The 17,918-nt window shown below is 53.8% G+C and overlaps 1 protein-coding gene across 3 annotated transcripts in view; it reads left to right on the top strand.

Annotated features, from left to right (window-relative positions):
* The window catches only part of AHRR (aryl hydrocarbon receptor repressor), a 113,550-nt gene extending 98,564 nt beyond the window's left edge, over nt 1-14,986 (top strand). For 2 of the 3 annotated variants that reach the window (XM_073993025.1, XM_065546034.2), the window contains exons 6-10: nt 860-996; nt 4,903-5,102; nt 9,372-9,433; nt 9,716-9,857; nt 10,761-13,849. In XM_073993025.1, coding sequence (XP_073849126.1) covers nt 860-996; nt 4,903-5,102; nt 9,372-9,433; nt 9,716-9,857; nt 10,761-11,742 — 1,523 coding nt within the window. In that variant the 3' untranslated portion in view covers nt 11,743-13,849. Of the gene's footprint in view, nt 1-859; nt 997-4,902; nt 5,103-9,371; nt 9,434-9,715; nt 9,858-10,760 lie in introns of all 3 variants that reach the window. The other variant, XM_015451168.4, reaches the window with a different exon arrangement.
* The last annotated feature ends 2,932 nt before the right edge of the window (nt 14,987-17,918 follow it).

The following is a 17,918-nucleotide window of genomic DNA, read 5'->3' on the forward strand; positions in this document are numbered from 1 at the left end:
GTCCCTCGCTGTCCTCTGGTTGGGCTGCACCAGCTCCGTGTGGCTCGAGTGTGCTTCACTCCTGGTTGCTTGCCTGGGCTCTGCCAGGCTTGAGGTCACCGCCATTCTTGTCACCTCATCACGAGCTGCAGTCCTGGCCTCTTGTTTTGCAAACTCCCCTCAAGTCTCATATCTGCCAGGAAGTTTCTTTGCTTCATACTAGAGTTATCCGATAAAAGTCCCTGAAAGATGGTTGCTACTCAGAGTCGGTTGCCCCTTTTCACAGAAGACCTCTGCACAGGGCTTGCCCCCAACCTCCCTGTGGCTCTGACTGGTAAGATGAGCCTGGCAGGTGTGGAGCTCCTTGACAGGCAATGACAGGCAGGGGCTCTGCTGGGACAGTTGCATCTGGGCTCTGAGGAGAGGCGACACCTGCCTGGGGTCCTGTGCAGAGGGTGACTCCTGGGTTCTCTCGCATATATCCACAGAAGCCTAAAATAATTCACGAAAAGTTTCCACCACCACCTCATGTGACAGTATGATTGACCTTAAATCAAACAGCAAAGCCCAGGCACCTACATGGAAGACCCTTTTATAAAGCTAAAAACAAGCAAGATGAAACCATCGGTCCATCGTTGTGCATGCGCATGTACTAAAAACGATGTTTTTAAAGGCAAGGGATGATGAAGGCAAAATTTGTCCGAGCGACGTCTAGAAGGATGCTGGGCGCATGAGGAGCGCGCGGTGATAGGGTTTACATGACCTTGCATATGAGAGCCATGGGTGTGTTTGTTGCGTGCTCTGCGCATGTAGTTGTGCGTGTGACCTGTGTGTTTTGGCTTCTCCCACCACCACGCCCCTTGGCCACTATGGTCTGCAGGAGATGACGCCATCCTGGGGAGGCTTCTCAGGGCCCAGGAGTGGGGAGCAGGCGCGCCCACCGAGTACTCAGCCTTCCTGACCCGCTGCTTCATCTGCCGTGTGCGCTGCCTGCTGGACAGCACCTCGGGCTTCCTGGTGAGTGTGTGGGCCCCTGGCAGGGGACTCCCGACATCTGGGGTGCATTCTGCCCTGGGGCGGAAGGAAACAGAGGGCAAGAGGAGGTGGGGGCGTTAACCCACGTGTCCCTGGTAGAGGGGCGAGGGCTGGCGCTGAGCTCTGTGCACGCTGGGATGGTATGGGGCCTTGACGGCTCTGAGCATGCGAGGGGATGCGTGATGAGTCAACTGTGAGGCCTGCTGTGGTGGATAAGCCAGGTCGATGAAAATGTAAAACTCTGCAGTAGGTTTATACTCTAGTAGTTTCTTTATTTGTAACTTATTAAAATATTTTTTAAAATGTGCCCCACCTCTGCCAAGGGCTGGCAAGCTGGGAGAGCCTCTGGCTGTGGCTGACATGAGTGGCTGAGCCCACGGCTTCTGCTGAGCTTTTTGGTTTCACCCTCTTCTCTTGCAAACGGATACTTGGGATTTTCACTTGTGCTATTTGACTATTTCTTCTTCCAGCTCCTCATTGAATCAGAGAAATCCTCCCCATTGGACATGTCAGGGCAAAGGCCTCCCACCCTGTCCCAGACCCCTGCCCACCTTTCAGACCCCTGAGGCACTGTACTTCCCCTGGGTCGCAGCACAGTCAACCCTGGGTCACGGCCCCTGAGAGGCCCAGTGGTGGCCCCTGCTGTCTCCTGGCTGCAATTCAATGCCACAAGGCCCTCTCACCCCAGCACCCTAGCTGGGCAGGCCCCTTGGGCTCAGCTTTCCACCCATATGTGGACCCATGACCTCCTGGGGACCTCGGGTGCCGACCATCCCCACGGCAGAGGCACCTGTGGGTCTGCCTGTTTCTGTCTCTTTCCCACCCACTGGGTGCCTGGTGGAAGGACCAGCTCTCCACAGGCCCTAGATCTGCTGCCACAAACATGCCCCAGGGCACAGCTTTCATTTAGGTAACTAGTGACAATAAAGTTTTTTTTTTTTTTGAGACAAGAGTCTCGCTCTGTTGCCCAGCCTGGAGTGCAGTGGCGCGATCTCAGCTCACTGCAAGCCCCACCTCCCAGGTTCACGCCATGCTCCTGCCTCAGCCCAGCCTCCCAAGTAGCTGGGAGTATAGGCACCCGCCACCACGCCCGGCTAATTTTTTGTATTTTTAGTAGAGACGGGGTTTCACCATTGGTATTTTGTTCTATATTTTGTGGAAATTAAGATACTTACTTTTATTGGCTAAGGAATGTTGTTCATTTTAAAAAATTATATAACTAATTCATGGTTAATTAAAAACTCTTATTTCTAGATGACACAAAATTGGAAGGATTTTACTGTGCAGCCAGTGGAATATAGTTTAAAATGAAATTGTCAAAGAACTGAATGGAGGAAATAAGCCAGAGAAATTAGATTGACGCTAAATGTTGCAATGAGGTTTATACGAATAAGTGTCTGATTCTGTTTTCCCATTAAAATCCATTCATCCACAGCACCATAAAGGGCTCCTGTATTGACAGAGAACATACCAAGACTCTGCAGGATCTCACAGCTCTTCCCAGCTTCCACCCTAAGTGGTGCAGTCTGGGCAATGCGGGTGTCATGGAAGCTCCCTCATGCCACAGGGCCAGCTGAAAATGGTAGTCTTTGAGATTCGGCTGAAATTAACTGGGGAGCTTGAAGTCAGCCGTGTTGGGAATATTTATACTAAAGAAATTAGCAAACGCTGCATATATGGGAAGTTTTCCCCCGGAGAGCTAGATGTTAAACATTTTCCAGCACACCACTGCCTTGAATCCCCCACACCAATTATGTGAGTGCTACACAGCAGGTGTTTATTATTTGTTTAATATATCCATGGACAGATGGAAAGATGGATGAATGGATGGGTGAATGGTTGGATAGATGGGAAGATGGATGGATGGATGGATGAATGGATGAGTGGGTGGATGAATGAGAAGATGGATGGGTGGATGGATGGATGGGAAGATGGTGGATGAATGAGAAGATGGATGGGTGGATGGATGGATGGGAAGATGGATGGGTGGATGGATGGATGGACAGATGGAAAGATGAATGGATGGATGGATGGATGGATGGATGAGTAGGTGGATGGATGAGAAGATGGAGGGATGGATGGATGGGAAGATGATGGATGGATGGGAAGATGGATGGGTGGATGGATGGATGGACAGATGGAAAGATAGATGAATGGATGGATGGATGGTTGGATGGATAGGAAGATGGATGGATGGATAGATGAATGAGTGAATGGATGAATGGGAAGATGATGGATGGATGGATGGATGGGAAGATGATGGATGGATGGATGGATGGATGGATGAGTGGATGAGTGGATGGATGGATGAGAAGATGGAGGGATGGATGGATGGGAAGATGATGGATGGATGGATGGATGGATGGTAAGATGGATGGGTGGATGGACACATGGAAAGATAGATGAATGGATGGATGGTTGGATAGATGGGAAGATGGATGGATGGATGGACAGATAGAAAGATGGATGAATGGATGGATGGATGGTTGGATAGAGAAGATGGATGGATGGATGAGTGAATGGATGAATGGGAAGATGACGGATGAATGGATGGGAAGATGATGGATGGATAGATGGATGGATGGATGAATGAGAAGATGGATGGGTGAGTGGATAGATGGACAAATGGAAAGGTGGATGGATGGACAGATGGATGGATGGACAGATGGATGGGTGGGTGGTGGGTGGATGGATGGATGGATGGATGGATGGATGGATGGATAAATAGACGGATGGGTGGATGGATAAATAGACAGATGGGTGGATGAATGGCTAGACGGACAGATTGATGGGTGCATAGATGGATGGGAAGATAATGGATGGATGGATGGATGGATGGATGGATGGATAACTAGACGGATGGGTGGATGAATGGCTAGATGGACAGATTGATAGGTGGATGGATGGATGGACGGATGGATGGATGGACAGATGGATGGGTGGGTGGGTGGGTGGATGGATGGATGGATAAATAGACGGATGGGTGGATGGATGGCTAGACAGACAGATTGATGGGTGCATGGATGGATGGGAAGATGATGGATGGATGGATGGATGGTAGATGGGAATATGATGGATGGGTGGAAACATGGATAGATGAATGGATGGGTGGATGGATGAATGGATGGGAAGATGAACAGATGGATGGGAAATGGATGGATGGAAACATGGATGGATGGATGGAAAGATAGATGGATGAAATAAGGATAGAGAGGGGGTGGAGCCACACTGTGGGGTCATTCTTCCATAGAAGGCAGTACCCCTGAAGGCCTTTGGTAAACAAGTAAATGATACATCAGCCTTCCGTTTGTAGAGAGATATTTTATTTTCTTTTATAACAAACTCCTAGGTTACTTGCTAGCTTTTAAAATCACACTGTACACCCTAGATAAATAAAACCAAGTTGTGCCTAAATTTTATCATTACAAATGAAGAATTCAAAATTTGTAAATGGCGTGTTAAAGCTGAAACAATCTTTGGAGATAATCCACTCCTGCAAATTCCTGCCAGAGGGTTGGCCGCTGGCCCGGCTGTGGGTGGGTGGCAGGTCCCGCAGGTGCAATTCATGCCCACCTGTGCATGGCGTGGCGCACATGAACGTGCACAAGCACACACGCAGGAATGAACCGGTCAATCAAAGGCAGTCGCCACGACTCCAGAGAAACTGGGAGTGGGGGATGGTTTCAGGATGACTCAAGCACATGGAATCACTGCGCAGGCCGTGGAGTCGCAGGCTTGGCAGCTGCTGCTCTGCTGTCCCTAGCCGCTCATGGTGAGCTGCCTCCCTGTGAATTCCAGCCACTGTCACATCCTTGAGTCCTGTGTCCTGTGACCACCTTGCCAGGGCACTTTGTGAACACGCCTTCCTCTCTATCTTTAAAACACCAGACGATGCAGTTTCAAGGAAAACTGAAATTCCTGTTTGGACAGAAGAAGAAGGCACCGTCGGGAGCCGTGCTCCCCCCGCGACTGTCGCTGTTCTGCATCGTGGCGCCCGTTCTCCTCCCCTCCACAGCGGAGATGAAAATGAGGAGTGCACTTCTGAGGGCAAAGCCCAGGGCAGACACCGTAGCCACCACAGATGCAAAGTGAGTACAACTCGCCCTTCACAGCCGCATGGTGCCTGCTGGCAGCCACCACAAAATGCCTCCATGCTCAGTACTTTCTGTGTCTTCTTTCTTCATTTCCAGCCAGTAATAAAGTAAGTTTTGCGTTGTAAAAGTCATCACACAACATAGGCAGCAACGATTAGGTGAAACAATGTTTTTCAAACTCATTTGCAAACTGGCACCAAACGTTGCCTGTATCGATTCATTCCTAAATCATCCTGTTACAGAACCAGTTTCAGAATAAGTGGCCTGACCCTGTGTCCTCAAGGGAATGGGAGGTTTGCTGTGGCCCCTGCCTTTCTCCACCTCTCGGCTGCCCGCTCTTCGCACTGTCTGTCCATGGACAAGTGGAGGTGGTTCCTGGCTGCAAGAGATGCCGGAGAAATGCGTCCCTGGTGGGCAGATGGAGGGTCAATGGCACAGCTGCCCTCCAGCTGGTCCTCGTCCCTGGCCAAGCCAGTCCTATCCCACAGCTTTCTCAGCCTTTCAGAAGTAGAAAACACCCTGTGGGTCCCCGAGCTTGTTGGTACTAGGGACCAGTTTGGTGGAAGACAATTTTTCCATGGACTGGGAGTGGGGGGATGGTTTCAGGATGATTCAAGCACATTGCCCTTACTTACTGTGCATTTCATTGCTGTTTTATTACGTTGTAATATATAATGAAATAATTATACAACTTGGCATAATACAGAATCAGTGCTAGCTCTGAGCTTGTTTTCCTGTAACTAGGCGGCCCCATGGCGGGGGGTGATGGGAGACAGTGACAGATCATCAGGCATTAGATTCTCATAAGGAGCTCGGACCTAGGGCCCTCCCTCACATGCACAGTTCACAACAGGGTTCACGCTCCTGTGAGAATCACGGCCCAGCTGAGCTGACAGGCGGCGGAGCGCCAGCGGTCGTGCGAGCAATGGGTAGTGGCTGGAAATACAGATGAAGCTTCGCTCGCTTGCCCATGGCTCACCTCCCGCTGTGCAGCTTGGCTCCTAGAGGCCATGGACGGGCACCCATCTGTGGCTGGGGGCTGGGGACCCCTGCCCTCGGGGATTCATGTCTGCAGTTTCCTAGAATGCGTTAAGTCTGTCTTGCGTGCTGGGAGAGATGTAAATGCTGTGTGTATAGAAACTGTGTGTTCTGCCTGCTGGGAAGACACCAGGGAGGTAGGGCTGGGGCTGCCAGGATGCCAAAGATCCAACTTCCTCTCAGAGGATTGTGCAGGACACCTTCCCCGGCCACCTGTGGGCAAGTCACTGCTCTTGCCACTTCCTCCTGGGACAGCCTGGTGGGGTGGGGGCTGAATGCAGGGCGGGGGCTGAATGCAGGGCAGAGGGGTGGTCTGGGCTGGCCCTGTCCCCTGGCCCCTGGCCCTCAGCCCCCGGGTCCCTGGCTGTTGGTGAGGTGCTCCTGCTCTGTGACTCCGAGACCCCCCGACTTGTCCTACTCGGCGCTGCAGGCCCAGGCCCTGGTAACCAAGCGCAGCTCAGCCTGCCCTGCGATCCTGCAGCCGCTATTGGGCAGCCCGCTTTGTTCATGGCCTCCCCACTCTGTGGGTAGCAAATACCGAGTGGGAAAGAAATCTTAGCAGGCATCGAATTCAGCTCCCCAACCCGGTGGGAATCTCTGCCATAGCCCCCAGGAGTGATTGGCTGAGGCTGCACAAACCCCACACAGAAAACATTGCTGGGTCCAGACAGAACCTTGAGAACAGATTCTTCCTGGTGTGACTCGAATCTCACTGCCTGGGGTTGCCATGGCCCTGTCTTGGCTGAGCGCTCTCTGCTCTATTTGCCTTGCCCCTGGGTTATGGTTTCCAGATATGTCCTGATTCCGATGCTTCTCCTCTGCGCGCGGACAGCACCCGGGACGTTCACAGCAGGTGGAGCCGTGCGGACTGGAGACGTCCCCGCCCTGTTCTGGGCACTGGCTTCACTGATGTACCTGCTGTGGCACGCGCGTTAGGGCGATCCTAAGTTGCAGTGACGTGCGTGGCCTTGTAGTCTGACTTTGGATTCTACCTGCATTCCTTAACTTCCCTTAGTATTAAATTTCATTCTTTTAGATGCAGTCTCGATTGACCTTGTCAGAGTCCAGGCTCCCGAACTAGTTTGAGATCTGGGACTCAGCAGCACCCAGCACGCTGCCGTCCCTCCCGTTCTTTGGCGCCTTTGACGGGCCAGTGCATCCTCTGTATTCACACCCGTGCCCTCCATGGGAGCCCCAGGACCCACCACTGCGACCCCTCTGGGAGGACCCCGTCACACACCTGCTGGCTTCCTGATGCAGAGGATATGGCCGAGGGCCCTTTCTTCCCTGGGTGCCTGCAAAGGAGGACCTTGGAGGCTCTGGGGCCGCCGGCTCAGTGTCCAGGGTTGACCGTGAAGGGCTTCCATTGCAGGCCCCGAGGCCGCCTTCCCGGCACTCACAGTGCTCTCTGTTGTGGGCGTGAGTTCCATCCTCACCTTTGACCACTCTAAGATAACCATTTAGACAGCTCTGCAGTCTGACAGCAGCAGCCATTATTTGAAGGTTTTCACGCTGCGTTGGTTTCCACGTTCGTTATTCATTTCTGCTCATGAGCGGCTTCTGCCTGGGCCCTGCCAGCCCCACCTCACTGCTGCTGTCTGAGGGTGGACAGAGGGCAGCTCCAGGGACGACCAGGACATGGGCCAGCCTGCTGAGGCCCACACATCTCTGCAAGGTTTTAAATTAAATGCATGTACCTTATTTTAAAGGATGGAAATGTAAAGTGCAAGAGATAAAGGGAAAAGAAGTAAATGCTACACAGGCACACAGAAAGCCCTGGGGTCCCTGCAGGGCTCAGGCCCAGGTCCTCCGGCACCTACAGGGACCACCCAAACCCTGGAACACTGTCCTCTGCTTACAGTCACCATGGAGTTTCTGCTGCACATGTGCAAGCCTGGTCTTCCCTGGGAGTTCCCAGCCATAGAAGCAGAGGGGACGCAGCCCCCTGGTGTCAGAGCCAGGCAGGGCAGGCCTGGCCCCACCTCACTGTGTGTGCGCACAGCCCTGTCGTCCTGGCCCTGGGGTGGAGCGTAGGTGTGGGATTACAGGCACAGGTATGGGGCCGAAAGTCACAGCACTCCTCCAGCGGCCTGGACGATGAGACCCCCTGTGGGGCTGTGAGGGCGGGGTGGAGCCCAAGGCACATAAAGCTGGCACACAACTTCAGCTCAACAAACATGTTATTCAAACTCAGAAGGGGGAAGAAAACCAAGAATACTGATTCCCACGCGCTGAAGGTTTTTGGAATTCTCCCCACCCTGCTCTGAGCTGGATTCAGAAGCCAGCTTTCGGGATACACCTTGTGGTCCACCAGTCCTGAGCGCCACAGTGGTGCAAGGTGCAAGGTGCATTCTGCAGAATCAGAGCCCTGAGGCAGCGGCAGCAGCCTCCAGTGGCCCCCAGCAGCCACCCAGTCTTCCACAGCTTTTCCCACAGGGGTTTTGTGACATGATCTTGATCTCCCTGTTCCTGAAGCCCATTCTGTGAATTCCTCTGCTCACCGTAATTCACTGGGACCCCCACGTCAGCACACCCTGTGCTTTGCAGCCATTCATGGCCATACATGGGGCATTGTGAGTCTCGTGTTATACCTGGGCCCCCACTCAGCCTCTGGTCCCGGCCCTCCTGGAGGTGCCGAGAGGACAGAGAGGAGGGCAGCGCAGGGGCTGTGGCTATGGGGCCAGTCAGATGGGTTTGAACTCAACTCTGGGACCTGCTGGTGGGGCAGTGCCACTTACTGTTTCTCTTTTGAAAAGCAAAAGCAAATAGAATCTACCAGGGTGAGTTGTTGGGACTTAAGATTCGGATCAGTGTGATGCGTATGTGGGTACACACACGTGTCCCATGTGAGTTGGTCTCCAACTCGCCTCAGTGTTCACTTTCTGGAACATTACTACCTGGAGTCATGAGAATGGACTGTATTTTCTTTCTGGCCATCCAGGAAAAAAACATAAGCTCTAAAAATCATCCTATGATTTTATCCTTCCACTTTCTGAAGCAAATTCATTAGCCCTTCATCGGCCTGAAAAGTGACATGACTTAGTATTTTCAGTAACTCTATAGCTGAGAAAATAACTTTCCGTGCTGTAAAGAATTAAACAAGAGCCAATTATTGTGTCTGTCTTCACTGCTCAGGGGCGACAGCAATACCTGTCCTTATTAATTTCTACCATCGACGCGTGTTTAATCCGTACGTCATCTTGCTGTTATCTGTGTTCCTCACAGAGTAAAAGCCGCCACCAGTCTGTGCGAATCGGAACCGCGTGGAGAACCCAATTACTCAGCAGGTACTTAGAACATTTCTTACCTGATCTTTTCCACGTGGGTAAAATGTGTTTCTGCCCCTTGGAGAGCTTCCCTGCCCAGCGGAGATGTCGGCGTTTTCCACAGAGAAGCCATTTCGCAGAGATTCGGAGTCTGCCCTGCCGTGGACCAGTGCTATTCCTGGGCTCTGGTCTGTGCGTTTCTGAGGAGCCGACGGGTCCTGCCTTGCTGAGAACAAGCAGCCGTCTTCCAGGAGCTCCTCAGCTCGCACCGTGACGGCTTCCTCCCCCTCTAAACCCCAACAGGAAGGAGCAGCAGAGAAAGCGGCGTTTTGGTGCTCAGGGAACAGACTGACGCTGGCCGATGGGCACAGGTTCCCACCAGGGCTCCGTGCCTGTGCCTCCGGGGCAGCCCCAACCTTGTCCTCGACCCCAAGGGGTGCTCAGGGTAAGTGGTGCCAGGCAGCCTCCCCCAGCCCTGGCAGCTCCCTAAGTCACCGTGGAAGCCAAAGAGCAGGTGGAGGAGTGATTAAGAAGAAAAAAAAAAGACGGTGGTGGCCTTGACCACCACGCGAGCCACAGCTAACCTTGCTCTCTGTGGAGCTGCCCACGAAGCTTCCTGGGCTGGAAGTCACGTGTATCGCTGAGGACTGACCCCGGGCAGCAGTGGCCCAGGGATGATGGGACCGAGGATGCCCAGTGGGCTCTGGGACCCACACTCACCTGTCGCCTGGACCCCGGGTCACCCGACTCCATCCTGAGCTTGCCTTTGCTCAGAGCCCTCTCTCCTCCCTCTCCCTCCCCAGGGCCTGCCTACCGCCCAGGTGGGCCTCCTCCCCTTTCCTGACCAGCCCAGCTGTGCACCACGGGTCTCTCCCCACCCTCCAGGTCACCATCTCACAGTCATGCAGTGCCAGTCCCAAGGCATGTGGTGTCCTGTTGGTCAGTAACAGAGCCTGGCCACAGAAACTGCTGGACATGGTGTTTTCTGCTGTGCAGTTCCATGGGACCATTTGCACCGCCCCTCCCCACCCCTAGCACTAGTGACTGGTGTGGCTGACACTGGACAGCTGGCATAGGCCTCACAGAGACACCTCCCTGAAGCCTGCACCCTCACCCCACCCTGGGCCCTCCTCACTCACCCCCGGCACACAGTGGGGGTGGGGGTGCTGGCACGGCCTCCTGGGCTGCTGGGTGGGTTAGAAGGGACAGTGCAGTGTGGGGTCGGTGTAGCAGCCCCCGCAGACTCAGCATCATCCTAATTTAGTAACCTCCCTTAGAGACCCCCACCCAAGGCAATCAGACCTGGTGTCTTCAGCTCTGTCGAATGGGCCCCGTCTTTTCTCTGCAGGGACAGGGAGGAGGAGCAGCACAAGATGCTGAGCAGGGCCTCCGGAGTGACAGGGCACAGGGAGACTCCAGGACCCACGAAGCCCCTGCCCTGGACAGCGGGAAGGCACGGTGAGGATGGTGCCAGGCCGAGGCTGCAGCCCAGCAAGAGTGACCTACCCTGCCTGCGCCCCACGCCCCGCGGCTCCTGCCTGCCCTACTCGTGTGTCCAGGGCACTTTCAGGAACTCGCCCATCTCTCACCCGCCGAGCCCATCCCCCAGTGCCTACTCCAGCCGGACCAGCAGACCTGTGCGGAATGTCGGTGAGGACCAGGTGCACCCTCCCCTCTGCCACTTTCCCCAGGGGAGCCTGCAGCACCGGCTCCCTCAGCCTGGAGCTCAGCGTTTTGCCACGAGGGGCTATCCCATGGAGGACGTGAAGCTGCAGGGTGTGCCGATGCCTCCGGGGGACCTGTGCGGTCCGACGCTGCTGCTAGATGTGCCCATCAAGATGGAGAAGGACTCTGGGTCTGAGGATGCTGCAGACGGCTGTGTGCCCAGCCAGGTGTGGCTGGGGGCCAGTGACAGGAGCCATCCAGCCACCTTCCCTACCAGGATGCACCTGAAAACAGAGCCAGACTCTCGGCAACAGGTGTACATCTCGCACCTGGGGCACGGCGTGCGGGGGACTCAGCCTCATGGCAGGGCCACTGTTGGGCGCAGCAGGGAGCTGACCCCTTTCCACCCTGCACACTGTGCCTGCCTGGAGCCCATGCACGGCCTTGCCCAGCCAGAGCCTCCCCACCAGCTCTGTGCACGGGGCCAAGGCGAACAGTCCTGCGCCTGCAGAGCTGCTGAGGCCACCCCTGTGGTCAAGCGGGAGCCCCTGGACTCACCCCCGTGGGCTACTCACAGCCAGGGAGCGGTGCCTGGGATGTTTCCCAAAAGTGCCTTGGCAACGCTGGTCCCGCCCCAAGCTTCGGAGTGCACGTTCCTCCCGTAGCACAGTGACCACCGCCCAGGCCCAGATCCGTCCGTCTACGCTCAGATGCGTCAGTGGCTGGGCTGCCCTGCGCCTGGTCAGGCCAGAGCCCATCCTAAGACGCGCTTTGCAGAGCTGTGCATGCGCACTCTGCTAGTCTGTGTGTGCAGGATTTGCAGTAGCGTATCCTGAGTTTTGTAAAATATCCCAATAGTTCTTAAATGCAAACTGGCCATAAATCTGTTCAAGCATGACAGTATTTCTCTTTGAGGAATTAAAATCTTTAGGAAAGTGATCACGGCTGGACAACATCATCCCGTCCCACGGCCGCCAAGTCCACAGTCGGGATGAAGCGGTTGGGTGACCTACCTAGCTCAGCCCTCCCAGGCCACCTGCAGCTCCCGGCCTGTGCTGTGCAGGCAGAGTCAGCCCATTGCCACAGTGTGCTGCAGAGGCCAGCACACTGCAAATTAGAAATACAACTCGTGGAGAAAGGATCTGTGAGCCCACTCATGGAGGAATCTAGAAAGTTCCAGGCAGCAGAGGCTGGCAGCGTGGGTCCCACACTGTGTGGCACCATGACAGAGTGTGAGGCCAGACCTGGACTGGAAATTGACAGGATAGCCCCTGTTCCTTCTGGACATCTCCCGAGTTCTCAGTGGGTCTCCGCAGACGGTTCTTACTAATCCGCCTCTTGGTGCATCACGTAATGCAGAGTTCACAGACTCCGGGTTTGGAAGTACAGAGAAACACAACGTAGAGAGAAGACACAGGAAACTGTGCTGTCTGTGGGGTTTCTCTCTGGCTGGCTGCCTCTACGGTTCACTCAAATGAGGGTTCCCATTGCCATCCTAGGAGAATAATTAGGGACAAGACGGACAAGTATTAACAGCATTAAAACAGTGGTAAAGGCGATATATTCTGAGAGGAGGAAATTTGGATACAAAAGCGTAAGTCAGAAAGTGAAGGTCACCAATCCACCAACCCGGGTAACTTACAGCTGCTGGTACAGTTCAGGCTTCCTCCGTGGTGTGGCCTGGAACCCCACCCGGTTGGTGCAGGCATCGGATCAGGGTGTAGCAGTCACCGCCGGGCAGTGAGGTCCACCTGTGTGGGGGCGGGAAGGCCCCTCTCCTCAGGGACAGGGCATCAGTGCCCTGACGTCAGCTCCACTGGGAGTGGCAGGAGCCACGGGAGCCGGTGGATGAGGGACCCACTACCCCGTCGCACTGTGCATTCTGCCTCCCGTGTGGACCCTGCTATGTTGTCGGCGGCTTTGGGGGATCTGTGCTTACTTAGCCCCTGGTTTAATGCTGAAGCCATTTGATAAATGCACCTTCAGTTTGTCAAAACCCAGGTTTGGTTGGCAGGACTGGGTCTTCTGCCCAACGCCAAGTGCCTGCACCTCTCAGTGGCCTGGTTCTTGGACAGTTTGCCCCCATGTGGCAGGGATAGGGATAAGGATCTCCTCTCAGAACTGAAAGAGAACAGCCAACCACCTGAGCCCAGAGTCCCAGATCCATGGTGGCCTCCTGTGACCCCCAAGCCCTGCCGAGGGGACACTCACTGACTGCTTAGCCAGGGGGCGCCTTTCAAAGCTGCCCTCCATGCTGTGCGGTCGTGGGTGTGAGACGTGCTCATGGCTTTCCACCACCGTCTCTCCCTTACCTGATGCCTAACTCATGATGGGACAGAGCTACCCAGGGGCCAGCCATGGGTGACCAGCCACTTAAGGGTCAGTCACCTGTGGAGAGCAGGCACCTGTGAGGACCAGGCACCTGAGGACTGGCCCCTACTTCCCACTTTGGCCCTACGCTAGCACAGAGCCCCTCTTTATTCATTTCTCATGCTGAGCATCGCGCACCTCTGGCCTCGGGGCGTTTATGGATTTAAGACCAGGATGGTATTTCAGAAGTTTCCCACTTCCTTCCTATTCTAACCAAGTGCCCAGCTCCTTTGCTGATTATGGAAACACCCTTAATAATGAGACCTGCAGGCCAGGCGCAGTGGCTCATGCCTGGAATCCCAGCACTTTGGGAGGTCAAGGTGGGAGGATTGCTTAAGCCCAGGAGTTCAAGACCAGCCCAGGCAACATAGCAAGAACATGTCTCTACAAAAAAATTAAAAATCAGATCTGCTGTATCCCTGAAAAAGTCTCAATCAACATGCATGTTCCACTCTTGGAGTTCCCTGTCCTGAGGGCCAGCCACGTCCTGTGTCCTGGAACTCAGCCCTCAGCAGCTCCCTTCAGCCTGGGCGCTGCCTGGGTCCCAAACGTGGCAGCTGTTCTTCCAGTCTCAGGGCCGAGGAGGGCAGGGAGCTCAGTGACTGAGAGTCTTGTGTATCACAGGTCTTGAGTGTCCTGGAGCCAACGGCTGTCACTGGGAAAAACACCAGGCCCCAAAGATCGAATCAGAGATGTGGCTGTGTGTTTGCAGATTATAGCCGGGCCCTTCAGTGCCATCAAAGGAGCACCGGGGCCTCCTTAAGCACAGACGGCAGCCCCTGCCCAGGAGGCTCCTTCACCATGTCCTGCCCTGCAGCCTCCCAGACCTTTAGACGCGCCCCCACCCAAGGCCCTCCTGGTGCCAGGTGCCAGATTGAATGGTGGGTTGCTGCCGGGCAGGCCATGCCGTGCTGATGCTGCACTCAGCACATGGGTGTCGGCTCTGCCAGTTTTGTGGTGTGGGGACCCCACATGATGCTGCGGCCCTGAGAGCCTGGGGTCAGCGAGGTGTCCAACATCCCTTCCCTGGTGGCAAGAAAAACTCCCCAAGTCAGCACTTTCGTTATTTCATAGCCACAACCCTCTTGGAAAACAGTGGGGAAGACGATGGAACATAGAAGGTGTGGACGTGTCACTTCTCTCTAAAATGTCATTGTTAGCACTAATTACAGGTTCATGTTTTTCTGTTTATGTAGCTTTTCCCTATATAGCTGAAAAAGTATTAAAGTCAGATATGAGGTGGGAATGGGATGGAAGGAAGATCAATACAACTTACATTTTTGCAGTTTCTACTGGAAGAAAAAAGTTTTCAATACCTAGACCAACTTGTTGAATTTTTAAAACCTATGCACTATAAATGCAACTCCCTACTGCTTTCTCAGTGCCTTTAGGAAGCTTTCAAATATTTTTTGTACTGTGGTTTGTATTAAATTTGCAATATTGATGTAAAGTACATGACATGCTAGTACATGTTTTGCAAAAATTGAAATATCTGTGAATGTGTGATTTTCCAAATGAAGGCACTTTATTTCCTTTAAAGAGTGTGCTGGTTAATCTGCATTCTAAGACAGCCTTTCACCACTAAATATAAGGCAGCAATAAAAATAAAACTCTAGAGCTGCAAGCCTCGTGAAGGAGAAGAAAATGCCTGCCATTTCCCTGCTCCTGCCCAGCGGCACTGCATCTAGAGAGGGTCTAGGCCCCCCTCCCATGTCACTGAGGGTCAGGGCCCCTCCCGGGTGCTCTCAGGATGCCCCAGACCTGACCCATTCTGTAAGAAGCCAGGAGGGTAGAGCTGAGAGCACTGTGGGTCCAGGGTCATGCAGGGTCCGCCCTGCCTGGCACAGGACCTGCATGACAAGCCCATGGGAAGGGGGAAGGGGGTCACCGGCCCAGGCAGATTGTGGCCAGATCCCCCAATACCATAAAAAAAATGCTGGGGTCTAATTAAGCACAAATGGCAGTCCAAGGCCCAGGGAGCTGTGCTTTTGTTTCCTTTCAGGCAACTTTAGAGTCTGCGCAGCCCCTGCCAGACCTCTGTCACACCCTGCAGCCCGTCAGCAAACCCGTCCTGGTCACTGGTGTAAGACTCCCATGTCCTCCCCAGGGACCAGGCCAGCCCTCCCATCTGTGGCCCCACACCTTGCCCCACCCTGCCCCCCATACCCTCTGCTCTGTGGCCTCAGGCAGACGGAGTTCCTGCATTTTCACTCCTCGCCCCCAGTCTGGCTTCTGCTGAGTACGCCTGTGTGGAGTTAGGACGCATACAATTCCTTTTTTTTTTTTTTTTTTGAGACGGAGTCTCGCTCTGTTGCCCAGGCTGGAGTGTGGTGCAATCTTGGCTCACTGCAGCCTCCACTTCTCAGGTTTAAGTGATTCTCCCACCTCAGCCGCCAGAGTAGCTGGGACTACAGGCATCCACCACCACGCCCAGCTAATTTTTGTATTTTTAGTAGAGAGTGGGTTTCACCATGTTGGCCAGGCTGGTCTAAAACTCCTGGCCTCACGTGATCAGCCTACCTCGGCCTCGCAAAGTGCTGGAATTACAGATGTGAGCCGCCATGCCTGGCTGGACGCACACAATTTCATCTCACTAGGCGCTGCCCAGCGTCCTCCAGAGGGCTGCACCCACTTGGCCTCCCTTCTACCAGCCACACCTCCTGGGCTCCTATCCTCCCCCCACACTGGGACCTGTATGGAAAGACTTTTTCAGCTTCTGAAGGGATGAAACGGCAGCTGTTTTATGTACATTTTGTTGATTCATTCATTCAGCATTATTTTTTTAGTCCATGTTGAATATCAGGCCCTGGGCCAGTGCTGGGGATGCATTCAGGAGAAAACGATGCAGACATCAGTGCTGTCCCAGAGCTGACGTCTGCACTTGTGTGGTGTGCGGTGTGTACCCATGTGCAGGGGGAAGGGGGGCAGGCAGCTGAATGTGACCATGAGAACTCTGCGAGGCATGGAGAGGACTGGTGCTTTGCAGGTGCACAGAGCTGCGGTTAGGGGTGGCCAGGTCTTTGGGGCAGTTTTATGTGGGACGTATGGACAGCTGGAGCTGAACGGCGAGTGGAGGCGGCAGCACAGCCGCAGTGAGGTCCGAGTGACAACAAAGCAGGGCCTGGGTGGAGACGCCCTGGTCATGGCTCAGAGGCTTGAGCAGGGCCCCGTGAGCAGGGTGTGGGGACAAGGTCTCCCTGATGAAGGCCGAGGGAGGCAGCTTATTCTCTGGAGCCAATGGCTCTTATCCTTTACCTGTTTCTTGTTGCACTTGTTTGCCCTTTTAGATTGATTTGCAAGAGTTGTTTTTATTCTGGATAGCAATCTTTTTGTCAGTTACAGATGCTGACAATGTTTTCCCTCAGTCTGTGGCTTGGCTTTTCACTTAAGGATTTAAAAAATACATCCCACAGGAGTTTAAAATTTTAGTATAGCAACTTTTCTATTTTGTTCTTTATGGAATATGCATTTTGCATCTTAGGAAAATAACTATCTTTGACAGTGGCTTTTGACCAAAAAGCCAGGTTGTCTGATATTCATATCACCACACCAGCTTCTCAGGCCTCGCTGACCCACGTGTGAAAAGCCCAGTTCTAATCGTTGTTTCTTGATGCTTTAGATGTTCTCCTATGAATGTTTGTTTCTAATCCACTTACTTGTGTTCTCATTACTGATACATTTGAACACAGGGTCCTCCTCATCTTCTTCCTATAGTCTCTGTGGTGTTGCCTGCATTTTCTCTCTTCCTGTTTCTCTTTCTGTAGTAGCTAACCTTAATGTGGGTATTTAACAAGGTCTAAGCAGGAGTTAAGCACGGTCTCTCTTCTCCCCAGCAGGGCCAGGACTGTGGGCGCTTCATTGCCCACCCCCCCACATCACCCCTCAAGCTTGCTCCTGTCAAGGCGGAGGATCCCTCTAGCAATGACCCTGGGTTGGCTTCTGCTGAGGGCTGAGTTTAGGAACAGTCTCCAGGCTGTTGTTGTTTTCCTAGTCCACCCTTTCACTGAGGATGCACCCCCTTGCATATCTGTGCTTCACACAGGAGTCTCTGTCCACCTCCTGCCTGCTGGGAGCCTTAGCTTCATCAGCTGTCCTGCTTCAGTGTAAAACCCAACCCCTGGGCCGCAGGACTCGCACCCTACCCACCCAGAGGCCTGCTCTAGGATGGCAAGCATCTCTGCTTCTGACGTCCTCTCCCCTTTCCACATTTGTCCCTGGTCACGTCCTTGCCTGTTCGTGAATCCACTTGTGCAATCAACATGATGCTTGTACTCAGCAGTGCCCCTGGGTGTTGGCACAATGTGGTCTGCCGAAAACAGAAGTCAAGAAACATCTTTTTTTTTTTTTTTTTTTGAGACAGAGTCTCCCTCTGTCGCCCAGGCTGGAGTGCAGTGGTGCCATCTCAGCTTACTGCAACCTCTGCCTCCCAGGTTCAAGCCATTCTCCTGCCTTGGCCTCCCAGGAAGCTGGG

This window comes from Macaca fascicularis, chromosome 6 (assembly GCF_037993035.2).
Source record: "Macaca fascicularis isolate 582-1 chromosome 6, T2T-MFA8v1.1".
Taxonomy (NCBI): domain Eukaryota; kingdom Metazoa; phylum Chordata; class Mammalia; order Primates; family Cercopithecidae; genus Macaca; species Macaca fascicularis.